At 54.9% G+C, this 22,297-nt stretch overlaps 2 protein-coding genes across 2 annotated transcripts; one reads left to right on the top strand and one right to left on the bottom strand.

The window, feature by feature from the left end:
• Window positions 1–1,795: 1,795 nt before the first annotated feature.
• On the bottom strand, window positions 1,796–7,794 carry ZIC5 (Zic family member 5). The gene is made up of 2 exons (XM_063103436.1): window positions 6,308–7,794; window positions 1,796–2,238 (listed from the first exon to the last, which is right to left on the bottom strand). The coding sequence occupies exons 1-2, from the start codon at window positions 7,722–7,724 to the stop codon at window positions 1,796–1,798; spliced, it is 1,860 nt and encodes a 619-aa protein (XP_062959506.1). The 5' UTR covers window positions 7,725–7,794.
• Window positions 7,795–18,082: 10,288 nt separating this feature from the next.
• Window positions 18,083–21,606, top strand: ZIC2 (Zic family member 2). Its single transcript, XM_063103376.1, has 3 exons — window positions 18,083–19,154; window positions 20,890–21,053; window positions 21,265–21,606. Exons 1-3 carry the CDS (start codon window positions 18,083–18,085, stop codon window positions 21,604–21,606), a joined length of 1,578 nt encoding a protein of 525 aa, XP_062959446.1.
• The last annotated feature ends 691 nt before the right edge of the window (window positions 21,607–22,297 follow it).

The raw sequence follows: 22,297 nt of genomic DNA, 5'->3' as shown, positions 1-22,297 counted from the left end.
AGAGTCTCGGTTTTCACATTACGTTGTTCATTCAAGTAAGTTTAAAAATATATTTTTCCATTTTCTTTCCTTTTTTTTTCTTAAATAAACCATGGATCATAAATGATAATCTTTCACCAAAATGTATAATATAATTCTTTGGTGTGCTTTGAACTCTTCCAGGGGGGGAAAAAAAGGATGATGTCTGAAAATAAATTAATTCAACTGTACAAATAATAGTGTTCACATACAAGTTATTAACAACGACAAGACTACATCAACCACTCACAGCACACAGAACAAATTTCTACAAACCCTGGGGAGGGGGTGTCTTCAGGGTCTCTGAGGATAAATTAGTGCTCTTTAGTATATTTGTATGATGTTTCTGATGGACTACATTTCACACAGGAGATGTGTTGTACCAACCGAAAATAAATTGACTAAGAGTTATTGTCCTAGGTCCTTGACCTTTTTTATCCTAGCTTGACAGCTCTGGCAAAGGTCACACATTCATCAGTGTTTGGTGGTAACTATAAACCTTTTAAAAATTTTAATATGTATAGCAACTCCCTCCCCTCTTTTAATGTAAATCATACACTTCACACACTGTCATTTTCAAATGGAATAGAGGTCGGTGTGCTCAGTGCTCAGGTGGAAGAAGATGCACTAAAATGCAGCTTCAGGCATTGAAAAATAAAGACTTTTTAAAAGGTTGACACAACAATATAAAAGAGGGGTTGGTCTGTTTTAAAAACAACAGCTTTCAAAAAAAAAATAGGCGTGATGCCATCATTACATCTCCTCAGACTTGACTGTGAATGTTGGCATCCCAAAGAATTTATGATCCAAAACATAATCTCTTTATTACACAAGAAGTTTGGACACAGAAAGGAGGCAGCATCTGAGATGTCAAGATTTTTTTTTTTTTTTTTTTAAAGAAAACCACCATAGCGGAAAAAGAAAGCACTTGAATTTTTTCTATTTTATAAAAGATCACAGTTTCACAGTTGTCTATTGCAGCAGCTTTTTTTCTCTCCACTTCTCCTTGAACAATCACAGTAGCACAATATTTGGAGATACGTTAAGGTTGCTGCATCTTTCTTTTTTCAATCACATAAGTACGGTACTAAAGAAATAGTCCTATATAAAAATATTGTGTTAAGGTGGGATCAGTGATAAAAGAGTGGAAAATAAAAATTACAAATATTAGAACTTAAAGGGTTTTTACAAATATTTTTGGACACAGGTACAGTCCAGGATCTGTTGGCAATGCAGCAAGTGTGTAGATTACAATCAAGAGGCCTTTGTAGAATTAGGGCCCAACAAGGAGGCTCAAAAGCAGCCCACATTAGGGTGTCAAAGGCATTCAAGAGGCACTCCAGGAAATGCAGAGGGCCTTGTTGCTGTGTTAAGTTCTGACTTAATGCTCTTTTTCTTCCCCTTAAAAAAAAAAAAAAAAGATATATATATATATATATATATATATATATATATTGCATTGGCAGTGTGGATCTTCATTAATCTCTCCATTCATTTTCTCTTGGTACAATTTGCCCCCAGTCCTGTCCCCCTGCAATGTACAAGTCCAGCTTGGTTGTTGTTTGTTTTTTAAGAAAAAAAAAAAAGGCCCAAATATCTTAATTAAATTAACTAAATGTACAAACACCATAGGGTTTTATACTGAATAAATAGGGCTAATTAGACCCGGTGGCAAGTCTGAGTCACGGGTTTGTCCCAGGCTCGGTATTGTCTTAGGTTAGGATGTGGTCCAAGGACTCCCACATATTATGTCACTCATTATTATTAATAACAAATTCTAATGTATCGTTCGCACAACTTCAGGGTTCCCATAAATTTCCTCATCTTCAGACTCGGAGGTGGTTCCGTTGCTGGAAGTTGTGTGGAAGTGGCTAGGGGCCCCGCTGGCCTGGCAAACATACCACTCATTGAGGTTGGTCACCTGAGGGGACAGAGTGCTGGAGCGGCTCCTGGCTGGATCCAGCACAGGGGACAAGGGGGCACCCACTGGAGTCCCCACTGATGAGTAACCAAGGGTTCCTGGAGAAGGTGGTGGAGACTTGCAGTGAATCTTCATGTGCTTCCTCAGAGAGCTCGGGTGAGTGTAGGATTTGTCACAGCCTCGAATCTTGCAGTAGTAGGGCTTGTCACTGGTGTGAACATGGGAATGTTTCTTTCGATCACTGCTATTGGCAAACTTCCTGTCGCAGCCATCAAATTCACATTTGAAAGGCTTTTCCCCTGCAACAAAACACAGGAAAGGTTAACAATGGCTTTCCAGAGATCTCTCACTTAAGAGAAAGAAATCTTGCAGCAGAACTGAGGATGTTTTCCCCTTCTCCCAAAGACCAACTCCCGGCTAATCCCTATTCCTAATTCCTAATGTTCCAGGATGCAAAGGGAAGGGGATACTTCAAAGATGGGCCTGCAGTCCACTGGTCTGGAGGCTCTGCTTGGGTCTTGTGAGAGGCTAGATGTCAGCCCCTGAAGTACCACAGGGGTCAGGGTGAGAGGCCCATGACTGCAGTAAGGCCCAGGATGTAAGACTGAAACCCACCTATGACCCCTCACCTCCCACATTCTCCTCAGGATCTGTACACCCAAAAATACAAGTAGGAGATCTCCCTGTCAAGATCAATACTGATAAAATGATACTTCCAAAGCCATAGGCAGGGAAAAGAATATAAGGAAAAAGAGGAAAAAAAAAACAAAACACTAAACTAAAAGTAAACTGGGGGTGCAGTCAAGTCATAATGACAGCATTTTGTTTCAGTGTTCCCCAGGATTTCACTGATGGAAAGAGACAGCAGGAGAGGATGTGGGGTGGGGGAAAGGAAAGGAAATAAACGATCCTTTTCTTTTTAGAAATAAAGCCACCTGTGAAACACACAATCCCACCGCTGGATTTTTACAAGGCTGGCTGGGCAGAGAACAGGCTGCTGGCCTCAGCTCTCCTCACAACTTGCAGGAGGATTAAGAACACAGTGGAACAGAACCGTAACAACCCTTAATAAAGACCACAAATCTCATCCAGAACCTACCATTTACCTTATGCCGTAAGTAAACTTGATCTAACAGCCTTTTACGTTGCTTAACAGTCAGAAGACTTTTTTTGTGGGGGGCGGGGGTCTATCACCCCTTTAAGCTGGTCTAACCATCCCAGAAACATAACGACTTTAAACGCAAGGCCTGTAGTCCAGGAAGTGGAAATATTTAATAAGACAACTAGAGAAATTTAGCCACACTACACCTTAGTGTTAAAAAACAAAAAAGACAGCAGGTAACGGTTTGAATTTTCCCTCTCACCCTAGTATGTCCGAACTTGACATACAAGTCCATAATGTAACAGGTCATCTCGTTCCTATTATTGTATAACAATATTTTCCTCTTATAACGGGGTACTTTGAAAAGTTAGTGGAAAAAAAAGAAGTAAAAGATAATATGAATCTTTCCATGACCTTTTTGAAGTACCCTCATATTCAGATGATTTAAAAAATAAAGTTAAATTTTTCCACATATTGGCAGCTACTCTGTTGACACACTAGATATCACATTTTCCTTTGTTTTGGATAATTTATTTTTGAAAAGAAACTATTAAGACTCAGTGTCTGTAAATATCTGTGGTGAATTTTCTTATTCTTATTTAAATAAAAATATTTCAGTGGTTTTTTAAAAAAATATTTCACCAATAGCTGCTTCATTTGGATGCCTGGAATATAACTTCCCCTACCTGGAAATATTGTTCAAAAATGAAATTAGACATTAGTCAAATGAACTTCCTACACTGATCTATATAAACAGAGGGAAAGCACAGAACTCACAATGATAACCACAATCTTTAAAAATTCTCTGTAGATGAGCTGCAACAAAAACAAAGTTACTCTCTTTTTTATCAGAACATCAGTGATTTGTCCAGGTTTGTCTGTGTTGGAGATAATACTAATTTAACATAGCATTCCTTTAAAAACATCATCATCAGCTCTTCAAGTATGGAGGCTTAAGTGGCTTTACCTATTCACCCCATGCAAATGTGCGGTGCTGTTTTTTAGAATTCTGATGCTTCTGTACAACCTACATAGCCCGGATTGTGGAGAACAAATGCTTTGAACATTGCTGGCTCCTCCACTGCACGTGAGAAAGAGAACCAATTAGACCCAGTGAAGGGAGATGGGGAGTGGAAAGAAAGGTAGGAAACGAGGGATAAAGGAGAGGTGGAAGGAGAGAGTGGAGGAAAAAAGGAAAGGGTGACAGAATGGCCCGTGTCACTCTGGAGGCCGAAGGAGGCAGCGAGCAAGTTCTACCCGACTAGAAAGGCCAAGAGACCCCAGTGTTTGCATTTCGGCCTCTGACAGAGGGGCCATGTCAGAATCTAACTATGACAGAGTTTCAGAGACATGGTGCCTGTGGGACAGTATCGAAAGCTCCTGTGGACAATTCCAGCTCCTACCAGTCCCCTCTCCCCGAGAGGGAGCCCGAGGAAGTCACAAACGGACTTCGGGGCACGTGGGTCAGGACATAGGCCTTCGGGAGTAGCCCAGGGATCAGCCCTTTGGTCAGTGTCTTCTGGGATCCCGGATGACCCCCAAAAGGGACAGCGGCGTGGTGGGGAGGGAAGGAAGTCCAGGATGCCGCCTCTCTGGACACAATGCCCAGGGGCTAAGCGGCCCGAGGACCGCCAAAAACACCCGGCGTGGGAATGAGTTTGAACCGGCGGGGCCCACGCAGCCGCCAGGAGGGGTCAGGAAAGGCACCCATCCACGCGACGTGGAGCCACAACACCACATGGCCCGGTCCCCTAGGCGCTGGGGTCTCCAGCCCCCCATACCCGCCAGCCCCCTGCCGCCGTGGGGGCGGAGGGAGCGGCCTGTCCCGCAGGGGCCTTGGCTGCATCAGCTCCCGGCAGCCGCGAAGAGCCCGAGGCCGCACGCCCGGCGTTTTGGGGACTGGATTATCTGTCCCGGGTCCTGCCCCACAGTGAAGTGCTGGGCATCGGGATAAGCGGCTGGCTTAGAGGGCCACGGCGTTTTTACGAGAGCCTCGAGGTTAGTTTCCTTCTGGAAAAATCATGCAGGCTGACTGATCCCGCTTAGGAAACAACGGGGCTCCTGGGAAAACGTCTCCAGGGGAGCCCCGTGGGTGTCGCCGGCAGGAGCAGCAGCCTCGGGGCGCCCCGGCCCCGCACAGCCCCGCCGCCCGGGCCTGCCCCCTCGCCGCCGCCGCGCGATAAATCAGCCCAGTGATTACTGAACGTAAACTCCAGTTACTTAAGTGTCCTCCGAGGGGTAATATCGCCTGTCCCTATAAATCCCGGCCGCGCTCGCGCTCATCAGCGCTTCCGCCACACGCTCGTCGGTTCAGAGGGGGCACACGAGCCTCAGGAGCCAGGCCACCGCCCCACGCCGCAGCCGCCCTCGGCGGGGCCATGACACCCCCGTAGGCAGGGCCTGGGGTGGGGTGCCCGGGGCTCCCAAGTTCCACGGAGGGGTAGGCCCCACCGACCATGGCAGGCCCCGAACTCCTCCAGCCAGAACCTCCTTCGACAGGACAGCAGCCAGCACCCTCCAGGGCGCGTGTGAGCGGGCGCTGTGTGACGGCGCGTGGGGGCGTGAGTGCGAGGGCACATGGGTGTCGCCGGAACGGGGAGTGTGCATGAGGAGGGCGTGAGTGTGAGCTGTGTGCACGTGGTGACGCGTGGGATGTGTAAGGCTGGGCAGTGTGCGTGCCTGTGGGGAGGGGTCCCCGGGGGTCCGAGGGCTGCTCTCCTCGAAGGGCCCACAGCGAGCTGTCCCAACACCGCAGCAAGCCCCACGCGCCCCTCCCACGCCCGCTCTTCGGAGCGCGGCGACAGCTCGGGGCTTGCGACCAAGTGGGGAGGGAGGCGCCGCCGGGGCGGCCCGGGCCCCCCGTCCCATCGCCCTCCCCGACTTCCCGGGGCCGGGCGGATGGGGGCTGCCGACCGTCCTGGGCGCCTTCCTGCTCCTGCTGCTGCTGCGTCTGCTCCGGGGCGGCGGCGGCGGCGGCTGGAGCGCGTGGCTGGTCCCGGCGGAGGGGCTGAGGGCGCGCTGGAGACTCCGCCGAGTGGGGACCCAGCGCCGGGCCTGTGTGTGCTATCGAATTACTTATTCATAGAAAAAAAGGGGGGGAGAGAAAAAAAAGAAGTCACATGTCCGGGTTATACGTATGCGAAAAAAAGCAGCAGAAGGAGGGAAAAATTAGGGCGAGCAGGAGGAGCAGGAGAAGCAGCGGCGGAAGCGGCGGCGGCGCAGGAGGCGGCGGCGGCGGCGCGGCGCGGCCGGGGACAGACACCCACCTGTATGAGTGCGCTTGTGGATCTTGAGGTTCTCGGAGCGCGCGAAGACCTTGCCGCAGCCCGGGAAGGGGCAGGGGAAGGGCTTCTCGCCGGTGTGCACGCGGATGTGGTTGATGAGCTTGTACTTGGCCTTGAAGGGCTTGCCCTCGCGCGGACAGTCCTCCCAGAAGCAGACGTGGCTGCTCTGCTCGGGGCCGCCCACGTGCTCCACCGTGACGTGGTTCACCAGCTCGTGCATGGTGCCGAAAGTTTTGGAGCAGGGCTTGGCGCCGCCGGCCGGGGGCGGCGGCGGCGGCGGCCGGGCCAGCTCGTCGGGGTCGATCCACTTGCAGATGAGCTCCTGCTTGATTGGCTGCCGCATGTAGCGCAGGAAGGCCCCGGCCGCCCCTGGGAGGTGGGGGTGGTGCTGGAGCGGGTGCTGCGCGGGCGCCGGCGGCGGCGGCGGCGCCGGGGGCGGCGCGTGGTGTTGCAGGTGGGGCCCGGGCCCGGCTGCAGCCGCGGCCGCCGCCGCCGCCAGGTTCAGGTTTAAGTTCACGGCTCCGTAGCCGTGCAGGGCGGCGGCTGCAGCGGCCGCCACCGCCCCGTAGTGCGCGTCCCCCGAGCGCGGCGCGAAGGGCGGCTCGGCGCGGCCGTACAGTTCGGCCGCCGCGGCTGCTGCCGCCGCGGCCAGCCCCAGGCGCATCTGGCCGTTGAGCGGGTGCGGGTGGCCGCCGGGGGCCCCCGGCGTGTCGTGCAGCGCGGGGAAGAGCGCCGGGCCGCCGCCGCCGTCCGGGCCCGCGTAGGTGCCGCTGGCCGAGATGAACATGCCGGCCGAGTGGGGAGGCGGGGCCGGGTGCTGGGGGGAGCCGGGGCCCGACCGCTGCTCCCCTCCGAGCGGAGCCCCGTGCATGGCCGCCGCGGGGGCCGTGGCGGAAAGGTCCCTCCGGAGGACGAAGTCCCTGCTGTGGCCTTTGCCGCTGCTGCCGCCGCCGCCACTGTTGGTGGTGGTGTAGCCCGAGAGGGCAGGAGGAGGAGGGGGGGAGGGGGGACGAGCAAGGGGAGGGGCCGAGGGCGGGGGCGCGGAGGGCCGCGCGCGGTTGCTGCCCCCGCCGCCGGGGTGCGCGGCCGAGGCTGCAGCGCGGGCGGTGGCCGCCGGAGCCTCGGGCTGCGCCGGGAGCGCCTGGGAGGGAGGGCTGAGGCCCGGCGCGCTCGCCTGGGCCATGTGCTCGGGTCCGAGCGCGGTGACGGCCACGCCGGGGTCAGCGCCCGGGTCTCGAGGGCGGAGGTGCGCGGCGGCGGCGGCGCGAAGTTGGGAGTGGGCGGGCGGGCTGGCCAGCGCCGGGAAGCCTGTCATATTCTGAGGCAGCCGGGCCTGAGCCATTGCCAAATCCGCTAATCTGAGCCCTGGCGGGTTCCTCTTGCTCACAGGGGGCTCCATCAGAACTACACAATCAGACCCATAGGCCCGCACTGGGGGACGTTTTCCCTCCGCCCGCCTTCAGAAACATGTATGTAGTAGGCGCCCTTTAACTTCTTTTGTCCTGGCCTCCACTCCGCTTATTCCCGTCCCCACTCTGTCCTCCAGCGATTGGCACAGCGAACACATCTGAGCTGCACAGTGGGACCGAGATTTTGGAAATGGCACGGGTGGGATTGGAGGGAGCCACATGATTGGCAGCAGCTTCGGCTGCCCGATTGGCTCCCGTTCAGGCCGTCGGCCCAGCGGGGGACCGCCCCCGTGCTCGCGGCCGCCTACGCTTTCGCTTTGCGCCCGCTCCGCCCCTGGAGCCCCGCGTCCCCGCCTCCCCGCCTCCCCGGGGATGTCCAAGTTGCACTTGCAGAAAGTTTGCGCGGAGCCTGCGCGCTTAGCGCCCGGCGCTCACTTTTCGCGCCTCGCGGAGAGCGTGCGCAGGCTCGCGGTCAGGGTGCGCGGGCTGGCTAGAGTTTGGGGACCCCCGAGGAGCAAAGGGCGGGGAGGGAACCCCCAACTTCAAAAGACTCCGCCTGCGGCTCGCTGCTTCCCTTCTAGCACCCAAGGTGCCTTCCAAGCACCTCCTACCGCCACTTCCCTTGGAACAGCCTCGGGCTGCTCTCTGGGGGGGGGGAGTGGGGGGGAGGGTGAACAGCCCGTCGTGATACCTGCAGTGGTGATGCTAGAAATTTCCTGCTTGGACCCCCAGTCTGCCAGGAGCTCACTTAGGACGCAGACGGAAGAGGGAATGACGAAGATTAGTAAAGTCTATTGGTTGCAAAACAACTTGAATGATTTGGTTCCGCAAAACACCAGGTGAAGTCAAAATAAATCTTCCCGCAAAGGAACCGTTTTACCTCGACTTTTTAGCTCATGGAGCCCTTTTCAACCTGGTTCAAAGGATTTGGCTCGAGGTGTAATCTCACTACTCTTCGGTTCTAGATCTGCCACTTCCAATTAGATCTACCGGAGGGGCGGGGGACGGATATGTCGTGGCTGTTCTAACTTTTGCCTTCCCAGATGCAGTGGCAGGGCAGGCCAAACGGCATCTCTGCGGAGGGAAGCCGCCAAGTAGCAATTCCTTTATGCAGAATTTCTCCTAGTCCAGAACACGCTCCACATGTGCGCCTCAGTCTCTTTAAAAGGACGGCAAATTAGAACTGAACCAATAAAATATTATTTAAAAATCAAGAAATAGTTTTGCTATTTATTTTAGAATAAGCTTTCACTTTCTTATCGTTTTCTAATAAACCTGTCTACCTTCGAAAGACGTCTTATTTGAAAACCATAAAAGCTGTTTGTTTGTTTTGTAAGCGAGTCCCGCCACTTTCCAGCGGTTTACTATCAAATCAGTTAAAAAAAAAAAAAAAAATAGAGACAGGTCCCTGAATCACTTTTGGAGGGTCAGAGAAATGTGGGACCTCCAAAATTAGGGGTTTTACTACTCAAAAGTGACACTTCAGAGTTTTTTAAAAGCATTTTTGAAATCTGTGATGTTCCAAAATATACAACAAAGTCAGAGTTTTCAGTTTTTTATTTTGCTGTCCTTCGTAAAATTATTTGTAAAAAAAAGCGATAATAGTTTGAATGCGTTTTTTTTTTCTTTTGAGATACAATAAGACATGTTCCTACTTTGATTCGTTTGCAGTCCAAATAAAAATAGAACGCACAAAGCCATCATCTAGGTGATGGTTCTGGGAAGTAATAAGGCATATTTTCAAAAGAGTTGATTCGATAGCTCCATTTCCACTGGTGTGGACAATGTTTAACAGGAGCTTCCTTAAGAGCCTTGGGAATGTCATTTCTCTTATAAAAGTGACAGGCAAACAAAGACAATACTACCATCAAATTTCAAATGGGTCTTTTTTTTTTTTTTTTTTTTTTTAAGCTTCATTGAAGTTCAAATACGGGGAAATAAAAAAGGCATGAGTGGAAACACAACGAAGAAATTTTAATAAGCAATAGTGACAAAATCCACATCTGTATTTGGAGAGTATGAGCCCTTTCGCAACTTTCGTTTCAAATACTTAAAATAAGCCAACCAGGGAAAGGTCAATCGAGAACTGTGCCATCTCTGTGGATGGTTTACGAAGGAAGCATCATATTTGGAATTATCCCCACTTTCTTCGTTTCCTCTCAGAACATTTCAGAGGAGTTTCCTTTATTTGAATTTGTTGACAATGAGTATCAATACTTGCAGTAACGTCAGCTTTGAGTTCAATCTTGCAGGTTATAAGCAAAAACAAAACAGAAGAATGAACAAAGAAAGAAGAAAATAAATACAACCTAGCCTTTAATATGGACTGTTGAGTATTTTTATTGCGCAATAAAATGGGCACCTCCACCCTCTTCAAAATAGCTTTTCGTCAAAATTATAACTGCTTTGTTTTATTGAATTGCTGAAATTTAATGGTTTAATGGGTGAAGGCATGAAGGAAAGGCTGTAAAAATGTGAATAATGGTGCAGCAGAGCCGTGCGGAATCTGGAACCTGCCTCCTTGTACAACTCTTGTTAAACACAGCGTGATATGTATCTGTCATCGATTTAATATGTCTTAATTCAAATATAACTCCCTGATCAATTTCTTTTTATGGAAGCCTTAAAAAAGAAAAGACTTTCTTAGGAAATCACAGAGATTTGGGTAGAGATTGGAAAGAGGGATATTTACAAAGGGAGTTTAATGAATATTTGCAAATTTATGACCAAACCCAGACTCTAAAAAGATAATTGACTCAGGTAAATCGACTTGAGATGCTAATTCTTAAAAGAAAGGACTGGGAGCAAAATTTCAATCAACACCAATAAGGCGCCAATAAACCGCCTGCCAATTAAACCTGAGAATAGGCCTAGCTAGATGGTCATCAGGAAGGCTCTCGGTGGATTTCCGGGATTGCCTTTCTTTATAAAAGAGCTTTTTATTTTGTAGACGTGCTTTTTGTTATTGTGATGACCCTCCTGACCCCAGGTGCGCTGTTTCTTTTTCAAGCTACTTGGGAACCAAATCAAAACCCCTTAACATCCCGAGTTTCTAAGGACCCAAAAACTGTTTCACACTTCCTAAATAAACACCAACAATTTCGAGGGCGTTGAAGAAAATTATAATAGTAGTTGAAAAAGCAGGAGGCTATAGGAGTCGTTATGCCAGTTCTCCTGTGGATTTAGCCCCATATTTCGAAGTGTTGCTGGTCATCAGGGCCAATCCCCAAAACTCTTGCCCCTGTCTGCGCTTGTGCAGCGGAGGTGCTTTTATGGAGGCAGCAGCATGGCAAGCCTTGGAAATGCCCTTTCTGGAGTTAACAGGGGGTCTTGGGGACGTCTATTTCCAGACCTCTCAGTTGCACCCCGAACCCAACCTCCTTCCACCAGTACACAAAGGCGCCAACAGGCCGAGGAGGCGAGAGGCACAGTAAATGCCCAGCTGGCCGGCACCCGGCGGCCACGTCGCGCTCAGTTGCCCAGAGGCCGCAGGACCCGGTCTCTGGGGATGCTCCGGCTGGCGCTTAGGGCTTCCTGCTGCGCTGATGGGGGACTGCGGCTCCCCGGCTCCCCGGTGCCCTTCCTTCGTCAGTGAACACAGCCAAGTTTCCTGAGATGGGTGTGGGCAATTGATAAACTCTAAGAAAAGTGAATTGGACGTTTCCTGGCTTTTGAGCCTTTGTCTTATTGTTTCTGCAGGCGGGGGAGGGAGGGGGTGACTCGGAGACGATGGGGTGAACTAGAAAAGAGCTGGGGGACCCACCGAGCCGCCTTTTATTGCCTCTGCAATTGCTTTACGACTCGCTGGTCCCTCGTGGTTTCTGCGAGAACGGCCTCCTTGCAGAAGGGCTGGGTGCCCGGCGGGTCTGGCGCCTCTAGTGCCATTTGGGCCACGCCGGAAGCGGGTTCATGGGCGAACTGGGAGCCCCGAGTTACCGGAGGAATCGAAGGACCTTCGAAGCCCAGTCCAAGGGCGCCAATGGGTGCTCGACGGGGGCAAGGGCGGGGGGCTGCTAGCAGACACTGGGAAGAGAGTTATGGGCCATTCAGACCTCTCTAAAAGCCGGGGCAAGGTGGGCAAAGAGGCCGGAAAGCTGCCTTTGAGTCGAGTTTCGTCACGACTGAAAGTGATGGGGACTTTGGGTTCAAGGGCTTTTCTTGAATCAGGTTCGCCAGGCGTCTGGGCAGTGAGGTCCGCCGACGCCTCTCTTCGCCGCCCGCCCCGTCAGCACGAGGCAAGGACCAGGTCCCCCACCCTTCCGCCCCCGCCACTCGCGATCTGGCTCGCGTGGGAGCTGCCACTGGGCCTCGGGTGGTCTGGCCCGAATCGCAGAGGTCTGAGCGCAGACCCCCGAGCGCTTCTGCGAGGGTCGCCGCCCTTCTGAGCTCGCGCTGAATCCTCAGGCTCCACAGACTTGTGTGGGGCTAAAGAGTAACCAAAAACGTTCTTCTTGCTAAAGTTGATGGTCTCTGTCACGTACGTGGACTTAATGAAGATAAGAGGCAGAAGATCGGTACTATGTGGCCATGACTGGATGTAGGATTCCCTGGGGGTTTCTTTTGTTTTATTTTTGTTTTTGTTGTAGTTTTGCATAGTCAAGAATTGGATCTATCCCATTTCCACCTGACCTTTGTGGTTAAAAGTCATTGAAAAATGATCACTCTCTCTACTTCTCCACTACTAAAGAATAAGTTGAGTAAACTGGCCTGTCATCAAATACTCCCATTTCATTATCAATCATTTTCACTCTCAGAGATGGAGGTTGTTGGAGAAAGGCCTTTGACCTACCTACATTGGATCATTATGATTGGTAATTTATTGGGAACACATCAATTTTTGTGTTCTAAAATATGCTCAAAAGCTGAAAACAAGAATCACAAAACCCCTTTACATGTTCACAGTTCATATAACCGCCCCAAGATATGCCTCTCCACCACTTTATTCCATATTTTTTAGAATGTTTTTGGATGGGAGATAAAGGAATAGAAGTTGTGCAGTTAAAAAACAAATCTCAAATTGCTTTGGTAGCTCTCCCCCGTTCCACACCCCTTCCAATATCTATACTTCAATATTTGAAGAAGCTGTTGAGATAAATCAAATAGTGACACGTTGATAGATTTACTTATGTAAGCAATATGGTTGACATATGGCATTGTTATTTATGAATGACAGCATAAATTGTAGTACAAAGTCTATTGCAATAATACTGCAGTTTATTGGAAAGCTGCTCGCCTGTCATCAGTATTCAACCTCCCTGGATGTAGTTCACCTGGGAGCCCAAAGGATAGGGCTTCAGAATAATTAAACACATTCATGTAAACTAATGTCTCCTGATTTTTTGTTTGTTTTTGTTTTGTTTTGCAGTGATAGAAACACTCCCATCAGCAAACAGGAGACAAAAAAGTAAGAACAATTCTCTTCCTTTTGCAAAACTACAACCACTAATACCAATGCAGGGGTAAAGGCAGGGGAGGCCAATGGCTGCTGTTTGCTTCAGAGTCACTTTTAACAAATACACAAATATTTGCATCCCTATCACCAAACTGCTGGAGAGCATATATTTTATATAGAGACTTTATAAGCCCAGTTACAGAACAGTAAATTTTAACTGTAGGAAAAGAAGTGCTTTTAGCAGACTGGAGAGGTCCTTATCCTGTGACACCTCCACTCGACCCCCCCCTTCTTAAAAATGGTATTTAAAAGTTACAACGTTGGCTGAGATTTTCACAATTTCCCCTTTTACATAACACTTCTCTACAGTTCTGATAAAGAACTTTTGTTCTAGGTGGGTTTTACAGAGGGGACGCCTCTACCACACATGTGGTCCTTCATGGGTCAGGGGTCACCCGGCCCAGGAGTGGCTGAGACGGCTGAATCAAAGGTGACCTGCAACTTAATATCCTGTTGATGATCTTGTTGAATTTATGAGTCTGTGATACAGTCCATGGTGCTGGAATCCTGTGAAATCCTCTTTTTTTGGGGGGGGGGGGCTGGGTTATATAGGCAGCCTATTCCACACTTGTTTCTCCCATCTCTTCTCCCAGCTCCCCCCACCCCCATTTTCACTCTTTTCCTTAAGAAGGAAATTAAAAGTTTGAATGGTATGGCGAGAGTGCTTCCTTCTGCTTTCCAATTTAAAGGTCAGTTTTGTTTGCTTGTTCGTCTTTGGCTTCTCCTGTTCAGCCATGTGTACCCGTGTGTGTGCGAGAGTATGGTGTGTATATATACACGTTATCTATGTATATGTACATAAGATACACGTCGTACTACAGAGGAACTCATTCAACACCGTTCACAGAGGCCCCAAAACCGCAACGAGGTGCTCGGTTAATGAGCGCTTGGATGTTTCGTGGGATTTTCTTTTTTTTTTTAAACACCCGGAATTCTCGATTGTGCTGCCATTCCCTACACTTGTCGGGCAATGAACGCCGGCCCGCCCGCGAGCCCAGGGATCCGGATCCTCGCCCGCCCCGGATCCCGCCCAGAGGAACGCAGGCTCCGTAAGAGCTCTAGAGAACAATTTTGTGAAACATGCAAAGGGAAAACACGTTTGCCCGATGGAGGCAGTTGTGGGTCCTGCGGGTCTGACACCGCCGCAGATGGTTCTTCCAGAAACCTGTTGAAAAACTGAATTCACTCTCACGGTGCATAATGCAACTTGGCCCTTTTCCTTCCCCCCCTTCATCCAAGGAACCCTACTCTCGAGGCAATAACTCTTAAGGCCTTTGCAGGTTTTTGTTTTGTTTTGTTTTTCTTGCTCTCTCTCCTTCACTCTTCTTTTTCCTTCCTTAAAAAAAATGCTGTCATAAAGGAAAGGGGTTCTGCGGTTTGTAGAGAAATGAAGCACTTGTGAGGGTGGACGGCGACGTGACTTTGAACTTGGCTCAGCTCCTCTATATCCTGCAGAGAGAGGAGAACTGGTGCCGGCAAAGAATAGCCAGGAGGGCCCAGCCCGCGGGTCTCCGGCGGGAACGAAGGCGTCCGCCCCACCGCCCGGCCGCGCGCGGCCCCCGGGACCCAGCGCGAGCGAGCGCCCAGCCGCGCCGTCCCCAAGTACGGGCGCAGCCAAGGGGGGATCAAAGCGAAAGGAGAGAATGGGTCAAAGAGGGGACGGAGAGAGGAGTGGGGAGAGAGGAAGAAAGGGAGGACGGGGGCGAGGGCTTTGGGTGTGCGCGGCTGCTGTCCTCACAGCCACTCTCTAAAACAGACCTTCGCGAGTTCTCTCCTCTAGCCCGCCCCGCCCCGCCCGCACAAAAGTCGACCAACAAGGGAGTAAGTGGGAAAGACTGAGCACTTGGGCAAATTTCCACGGCCTCCACATGGCAGCGTGGCCTTGCTGCCTGGAGGTTTTCTCTTTTCTCTCTCCGTCTCCCTCTCCCTGAGGTCGCTCTCCGTCTAGGGAGCCAGTTTGGCATCTGGCCGTGGAGGGCAAACTTTTATGCACAGAAAGAGGGGTGTGGGAAAGAGCACATTTCCTCCTTCCAGGGAAAGCGAGAACCTCCGGCTTCCAGGCGAACTCCAGGCTTTCAGACAAGAGGCCACAGCCCCCCCTCCCTCCGATGGCAGGGAAGGGGCGACACAGGGAGGGCGCAGGGCCCCTCCTGCAAGTGGCTGCGGCCGGCTCCAACCTTCAGAGACCCGCTTATGTGGGAGAAGCTGCCTGTGCGGGCGCAAAAGAGCGGGGGTCCTGCCAGCGAGAGCGAGCTAGAGGGTCCTTCGCGCGTTTTTGTTGATTTCATTGCAACATCAGATGTGGACATGCACGTTGATTCTTTTCTCTGACTTGAATTTCATTTCAACTCGCAGAGATTTGTAAATAAAAACAGTTCTCCCGGCCAGCGAGGCGGAAAAAGGTGCTGGCCTCAGGCCGTCCCTTCACACCTCCGCAGCCTCCGGGCCCGCTGTTCCCCCTTTGGTTACCTTGAGAGCGCGAGCTTTGGACGGCGGGACCCAGGTGGCGGCGGGAGCCGCAGGGCCGCGGGCCGGCCAGGCGCGGCGCGTAAAGCAGCCTCGCGGCCCGGCCACCGCCCGGGGGGCACTACCCGCTTCGGAGAGACGGAGGCGTGTCCGGTAGCAGGTTGCAGCCCTGCGAGTCTGGCAGTTTCTTTTCCGGAGGCCCTGAGCCTGACCCGCGCCCAAACTCCGGCCTGAGCCTCGCTTGGCCGCGGGCGTCCTCACACTTCCCAACCCACAGAAGCAGCGGCCCCGGCTTCTGGGCATCCACCCCGAGGGTGACACTGTCTTTCAACGACTTCCAAACAACCCCCTCCCTCGCTGGGGCCGCTGCCCAGTGTTTACTGCTGTAATCGGAGCAGGACGCGAGCGGCGGGGGGAGCTGAGCCAGCCGCGGGGCGGGTGGGGGCCGGGGCCGGGGCCGGGGCGGGGGCGGTGACTGGGCGAGCGTCCGGAGAGCGGGAGGAAGAGCGTGCCTGGCTTTACCTCTGCCCACGGGCCTGCACCTGTCTTTCCTATGCCACACAGCAAGGTTACGAAGGTGGGGGGGCGTAGGGAGCGTGCCAACCGGCAGGGGACAGGCCCCTGGGCCACGTTCCCGCGCGCAGAGCCTCCTGCCGGGCAACCTGGCTGTTGGGCACGTCTCGAGCGGCCAGGGGTGCCTGGGCCCGGCGTCCCCGTAGCGTTCGGTGTCCGCCAGCAGCTGCTTAGATCTCGGGACAGTCGGCGGCCTCTGCGGATGGACGTGAGCTTGGGGCGTTGTCCCGCTCCCGGCCCGGCCGAAAGCGACTTGGCCCGGGTGCCTGGGCCACGCCACGCCTGGCGTCCGGCTCCCAGGAGCGCCGCGGCCCGCAGGGACGAGGAGCCGCAGCGCCGGGCGCGCGGGAGAAGCCGGGCAGGCTGGCGGGCCGGGCCGCGGGCACCTTCGGCGGCTGCCTCGGCCGCGAGGAGCTCCGGGGGCGCAGCGGAGGAGGGGCGGGCCGGCCGCGGGGCGGGGGCGCCGGATTGACGGGCCCGCGGCGGCCAATAGCGGCGCCGGGAGAGCCAGCGGGGCGGGAGCCACCGTGAAAGGGGCGGTGTGACCGGGAGGCCCGGCTCGGAGCGGGAGACTGGGGCGCGGGGGGAGGGGAGAGGAAAAGGAGGGACACAAAACAAAAAGGAAAGGGCTTCTGCGGTGGCGGCGCCCCCGAAATAAACAGACGCGGGGGCGAACTCAGCCCGGCGCAGCCGAGCGTGGGGGGACCCGGTTTGGCCTCGCCACGCTCGCTCGGGCCGCGGACTCCACTCGGTCCTCGCGGGTGCGGCCGCCCGTTCCGGGTCCCGCGCCCAGCGCCAGCCGGCGAGAGGGAGGGGACGAGCGAGCGCTCACTTTTGATTGTTGTTATTGTTTTTCAGCCCAGCCCGCCCGCTCCCCTCCCCCGCCGCCTCCCCCCCCCCACAGCCCCCGTCCCCCCTTCCTCCCCCGCCTCCTCCTCCGGCCCAACTTAAAGAAAGAGGGAGCGGCGCGGCTGCTTCCTTCATCGGGGGGAATTCGCGGCCGCTGCAAGTTGACTACGCGAGGCGCAGCCCATGCCGAGCGCGGAGGACGAGCAGGGCTAAACAGCGCGGCCGCGGCGCCAACAATACCCGCCGCGCGGGGCGGCGCGAGCAGGGCCGCGGGGGAGGGAGCGGCCGCCTGGCCTCCGCCTGCCGCCCCGGAGCCCCCGCCGCGGTCAGGTGGAGCGGCTGGCTCGCGGACCCGGGCGCCAAGCGCGGAGCTCGCCTCCGTGCTCTCCTCTCGTCGCCCGCCTGCCGGACCTGCTCGGGGCCGCGGCGCTCGGGTACCGTGGCCCCGCCGCTGCCGTGATTTCATTCTGCGGGTGCCGCTCGGCGCGGCCGGCCCCGGGGCCGCGGGGCGTGCGAGCGAGTGAGTGTGTGCGTGCGCGCGCGGGTGCGCGCAGGGCTGGTGGGGGCCGCGGCGCGGCGCTCGCCCCCCGGTGGCCCCCCTCTCGGCTCCGCTCCCCACACCTCCCTCCCGCTCCCTCCTCCCAACCGCCCTCCCCTGCCCTGCCCGCCCGCCCCCGGCGCAGCTCCTTTAATACACTTTGGTTCTGCGCCTGGCTTTGGACTCTTCTCCTCCACCTCCTCCTCCTCCTCCCGCGCCTCCGCCGCCGCCGCCTCCTCTTCCTCGCCGCGCCTTCGCTCCGCGCCCGGCCGCCCAAGGCAGATCCAGGCGGCGACGGAGGCGGCGGGCGCAGGACCGCGGCTCCCGGGGCCGAAGCCGCCACTAGCAGCGCCGCCTGCGCCCGGAGCCCGGCGGCCGCCGGACGCACGGCGCAGACCGGGAGCGGGAGCCGAGGCAGCGCGGAGGCGCGGGGCTCGCCGGGACCGGCGGGGCGGGCGGGCGCGGTGGCCATGCTCCTGGACGCGGGGCCGCAGTTCCCGGCCATCGGGGTGGGCAGCTTCGCGCGCCACCATCACCACTCGGCCGCCGCAGCGGCGGCGGCGGCCGCCGAGATGCAGGACCGCGAACTGAGCCTGGCGGCGGCGCAGAACGGCTTCGTGGACTCGGCCGCCGCGCACATGGGAGCCTTCAAGCTCAACCCGGGCGCGCACGAGCTGTCCCCGGGTCAGAGTTCGGCGTTCACGTCGCAGGGCCCCGGTGCCTACCCTGGCTCCGCTGCGGCTGCGGCCGCCGCCGCCGCGCTCGGACCCCACGCCGCGCACGTTGGCTCCTACTCTGGGCCGCCCTTCAACTCCACCCGGGACTTCCTTTTCCGCAGCCGCGGCTTCGGGGACTCAGCACCCGGCGGCGGGCAGCACGGGCTGTTCGGGCCGGGCGCGGGAGGCCTGCACCACGCACACTCGGACGCGCAGGGCCACCTCCTCTTCCCTGGCCTCCCGGAGCAGCACGGGCCGCACGGCTCGCAGAATGTGCTCAACGGGCAGATGCGCCTCGGGCTGCCGGGCGAGGTGTTCGGGCGCTCGGAGCAATACCGCCAGGTGGCCAGCCCGCGGACCGACCCCTACTCGGCGGCGCAGCTCCACAACCAGTACGGCCCCATGAATATGAACATGGGTATGAACATGGCAGCGGCCGCGGCCCACCACCACCATCACCACCACCACCCCGGTGCCTTTTTCCGCTACATGCGGCAGCAGTGCATCAAGCAGGAGCTCATCTGCAAGTGGATCGACCCTGAGCAGCTGAGCAACCCCAAGAAGAGCTGCAACAAAACTTTCAGCACCATGCATGAGCTGGTGACCCACGTCTCTGTGGAACATGTCGGCGGCCCAGAACAGAGCAACCACGTCTGCTTCTGGGAGGAGTGCCCACGCGAGGGCAAGCCCTTCAAGGCCAAGTACAAACTGGTCAACCACATCCGCGTGCACACCGGCGAGAAGCCCTTCCCCTGCCCCTTCCCGGGCTGCGGCAAGGTCTTCGCGCGCTCCGAGAACCTCAAGATCCACAAAAGGACCCACACAGGTAACCGCGGGCCGGGACAGGGACCAGGGGCTGGGGGGTGTGCTGACGCTGGGCGCCGACCGCCAGCCAGGGCCCTGGGATGAGCGGTTTTTGTGTTTGCGTGAGAGCCAAGAGGCTTGTTTTTGTTGGAGGATGAAAGAGTATTATTGGGCTGGGTTTTTCCATGTGCGGAAATTGAGTTTCAAATGATCAGCGTAACATCAAATGTGTGCCTTGGGTGATGCAATTGCTTCGTTTGCTCAGTCCCGGTTAATAATTTCCGTTCTAAATAGAACGCACAAAATAAAACTGCTCTCCAACTCGGTGCCCGGGAAGCGAGCCTAGCGAGGATTTTGCCAGCTCGTTTGAATGTGCTTTTCTGCTCCTGGTGTACGTCTGTGTTTGACTGGCTTGTGTGTTTTCCCACTTATTTTACTCGGGGTCCAGACGCCCTTCCCAGGACTGTTTCCCATTAAATGAGCCTGGTGTGAGTCGAAGCTGTAAAGCATTCCTCATTTTTAAAGTGTTTTTAAAGCCCGTCTCGGGGTGGGTCGCGGGGGCTTTACGGTGGTTTTGCAGCAGTTTGTGAAATTCTCTAATGGGCACGAGAGGGTTTGCGATTCCAAACTTGGACCCACGACCGGGTCAGCGAGAGCCCGGGGCAGCGCGGCCCGCAGGGGGATCGAGTGCGTGAGAACAGGGAGCCGCCAAAGAACGCGCCTCCCGCCTCACAGATTATTCATCCATGACCAGGTCCCAGGCAAAATCGTGCCAGACGATTCCCTAAAAGAAAGCCAAGTGTTTTAGCGACTTCCCCCGTCAATATTTACTCCGTAGTGCGGATGCGCCGGCGGCCTATTGTTCTCTTTCGGGACGGGAGGGAGCCGAGGTGCGAGACAAGCTTTTAACAAGGTTTAAAATTTGAGAAATTTATTTGCATGAAATGCTCGCTTTCGAGTCCTGTGTCTGAGCGGATGTCTTTAAGAAACAATTTAGGTGCTAATGGAATTTAACGTTAAATGGCCCCCTTTCCAAGTGGAAGGACGTTGGAGTTCTCACACCTCTAAATGACTCCAAGCATTTGGAATTCTGGCAACAGGATGCTGGGACCGCCAGAAAATTAAATAAAGCGATTTTGAAAGGTTTTGCTGCCTCGTCCACCCTCACCCCCTAGCTGGTGCCTCTCTGCAATCATTAGCTGTTGCCTTATCTCCAATTTTACCTTTTTTCCAACTTATTTTTTTAAAGACTGTAGGTTGAAGCTAGAATTATGGTTAATTTCATTTGCAGAATTTTGGATGAAAAATGCTGGCTCAGTCACTATCCACAGCCCGGCCCCCAAACAACACACAGCAACTCCAAATGTAATTGCCTACTGGCCCCAGAGAGATGCCGACAGCAGCCCAGCAGCCTGTGCGATTTTGATAATGCCCCAAATATTTTGTCATAATAACAGCTTCTCCATGGCGAGACCAAATTGTTAGAAGCTGCGAATCCAGGAAGCCCTATAGAAGGGCAGGCAGGGCCAGGAGCTACCCCCGATGCCTTAGAACGTCTTAAAGAAAGCAAAACGTGAAATGAAAGAGCAGGACTGTCAAGTGGGAAGGCGGGAAATTTAATCTCGGTTTGGGTACGGAGGGGAGCCGTCCTCCTCCAGGGACCCAGCCCCCTCCCGCCCTTCTCCGTCCTCGCCACCTGGACGGGGCTGCGGGAGCTCGGGGTGCCCGCTGCAAGCGCCCGTGTTTGCCGTCCGCAGGGGAGAAGCCGTTCCAGTGCGAGTTCGAGGGCTGCGACCGGCGCTTCGCCAACAGCAGCGACAGGAAGAAGCACATGCACGTCCACACCTCCGATAAGCCCTATCTCTGCAAGATGTGCGACAAGTCCTACACGCACCCCAGCTCGCTGCGGAAGCACATGAAGGTACCACCGCGGCGGCTGGGAGCAGGGCAAGGCCGGCGGGCGGCGCCGGCTCACCACTGGCCTGCACGACCTCAGCCGGCCTGGGAGGGTCCCCAAGGGCCGGGGCTGCGGGGGCGGTTTCTGAGGGCGCTCCTCCCCGGGGGCCGGCCCCACAGCAGCTACACTCACACCCAGTCCCCTCTGGTCCCCCCTCCCGGCTTTTGTCTTGCAGGTCCATGAGTCCTCCCCGCAAGGCTCCGAGTCCTCCCCGGCCGCCAGCTCCGGCTACGAGTCGTCCACGCCCCCCGGGCTGGTGTCCCCCAGCGCCGAGCCCCAGAGCAGCTCCAACCTGTCCCCAGCGGCTGCAGCGGCGGCGGCGGCGGCGGCGGCCGCGGTGTCCGCGGTGCACCGGGGAGGAGGCTCGGGCAGCGGCGGCGCGGGAGGCGGCTCAGGCGGCGGCAGCGGCGGGGGCGGCGGGGCGGGCGGCGGGGGCGGCGGCAGCTCTGGCGGGGGCAGCGGGACAGCCGGGGGCCACAGCGGCCTCTCCTCCAACTTCAATGAATGGTACGTGTGAGGGGCCGGGGGGCCTGTCTCCCTGTCCGCGTCCCCACCCCGGCGCAGCAGCCCTCCCCGCAGCAAGTGCCCAGGGCACCTGGTGATTGTGTTGTTAAAATTACGAATCTGATTTTTATGATGACGAAAATGATTTTACCAGCAGAAGGATTTTTAAAATTTTTTTTTAAGAAAAATAATCTAGGCATGAAAAGCAAAAATATCGCTTCCGGAGTCTTTGAAGCTGAAAATATAAAAGAAGTAAAAAATAAAAAAAACCCACAAAAATATTGAGCAAAACCTCCCTGCTGACCCCCACGCCCACTTTCCTTCCCAGCCTGTCCCCGGTCCTCTGACAACTGTGTACATAGCGGACTCCCTTCCTTCCCCGAGGTGGTTTTAATGGCTTCTTGGTGTATAGAAGTTTGTCCATTTGTAAAACTCCGGATTGCCTTCCTGCCCTCCCCTTCCCCAAGTGATGGGCTTTTTCTTTTATCTTTTTAGTTTACCTTGTTTCTTTTTTAAGTAATGTGGAAGAAAATGGTTTATTTTGTATTGTGGTATTGAATATTGTGTTCCTTTTTATGAGGCAACTTGATTGTAAACTTCATGCAACTATAGACTGGAAAAAACCGAGCCGTGCCAAAGTCTCCCTTCTGTCTCTTCAACACACTGATGCACACACACACACACGCACACACACACACACCACC

Source organism: Cynocephalus volans, chromosome 7, assembly GCF_027409185.1.
Source record: "Cynocephalus volans isolate mCynVol1 chromosome 7, mCynVol1.pri, whole genome shotgun sequence".
In the NCBI taxonomy this organism is placed as follows: domain Eukaryota; kingdom Metazoa; phylum Chordata; class Mammalia; order Dermoptera; family Cynocephalidae; genus Cynocephalus; species Cynocephalus volans.
The sequence above is the reverse complement of the archived record's forward strand: the minus strand, read 5'-3'. Positions and strand labels throughout refer to the sequence as shown.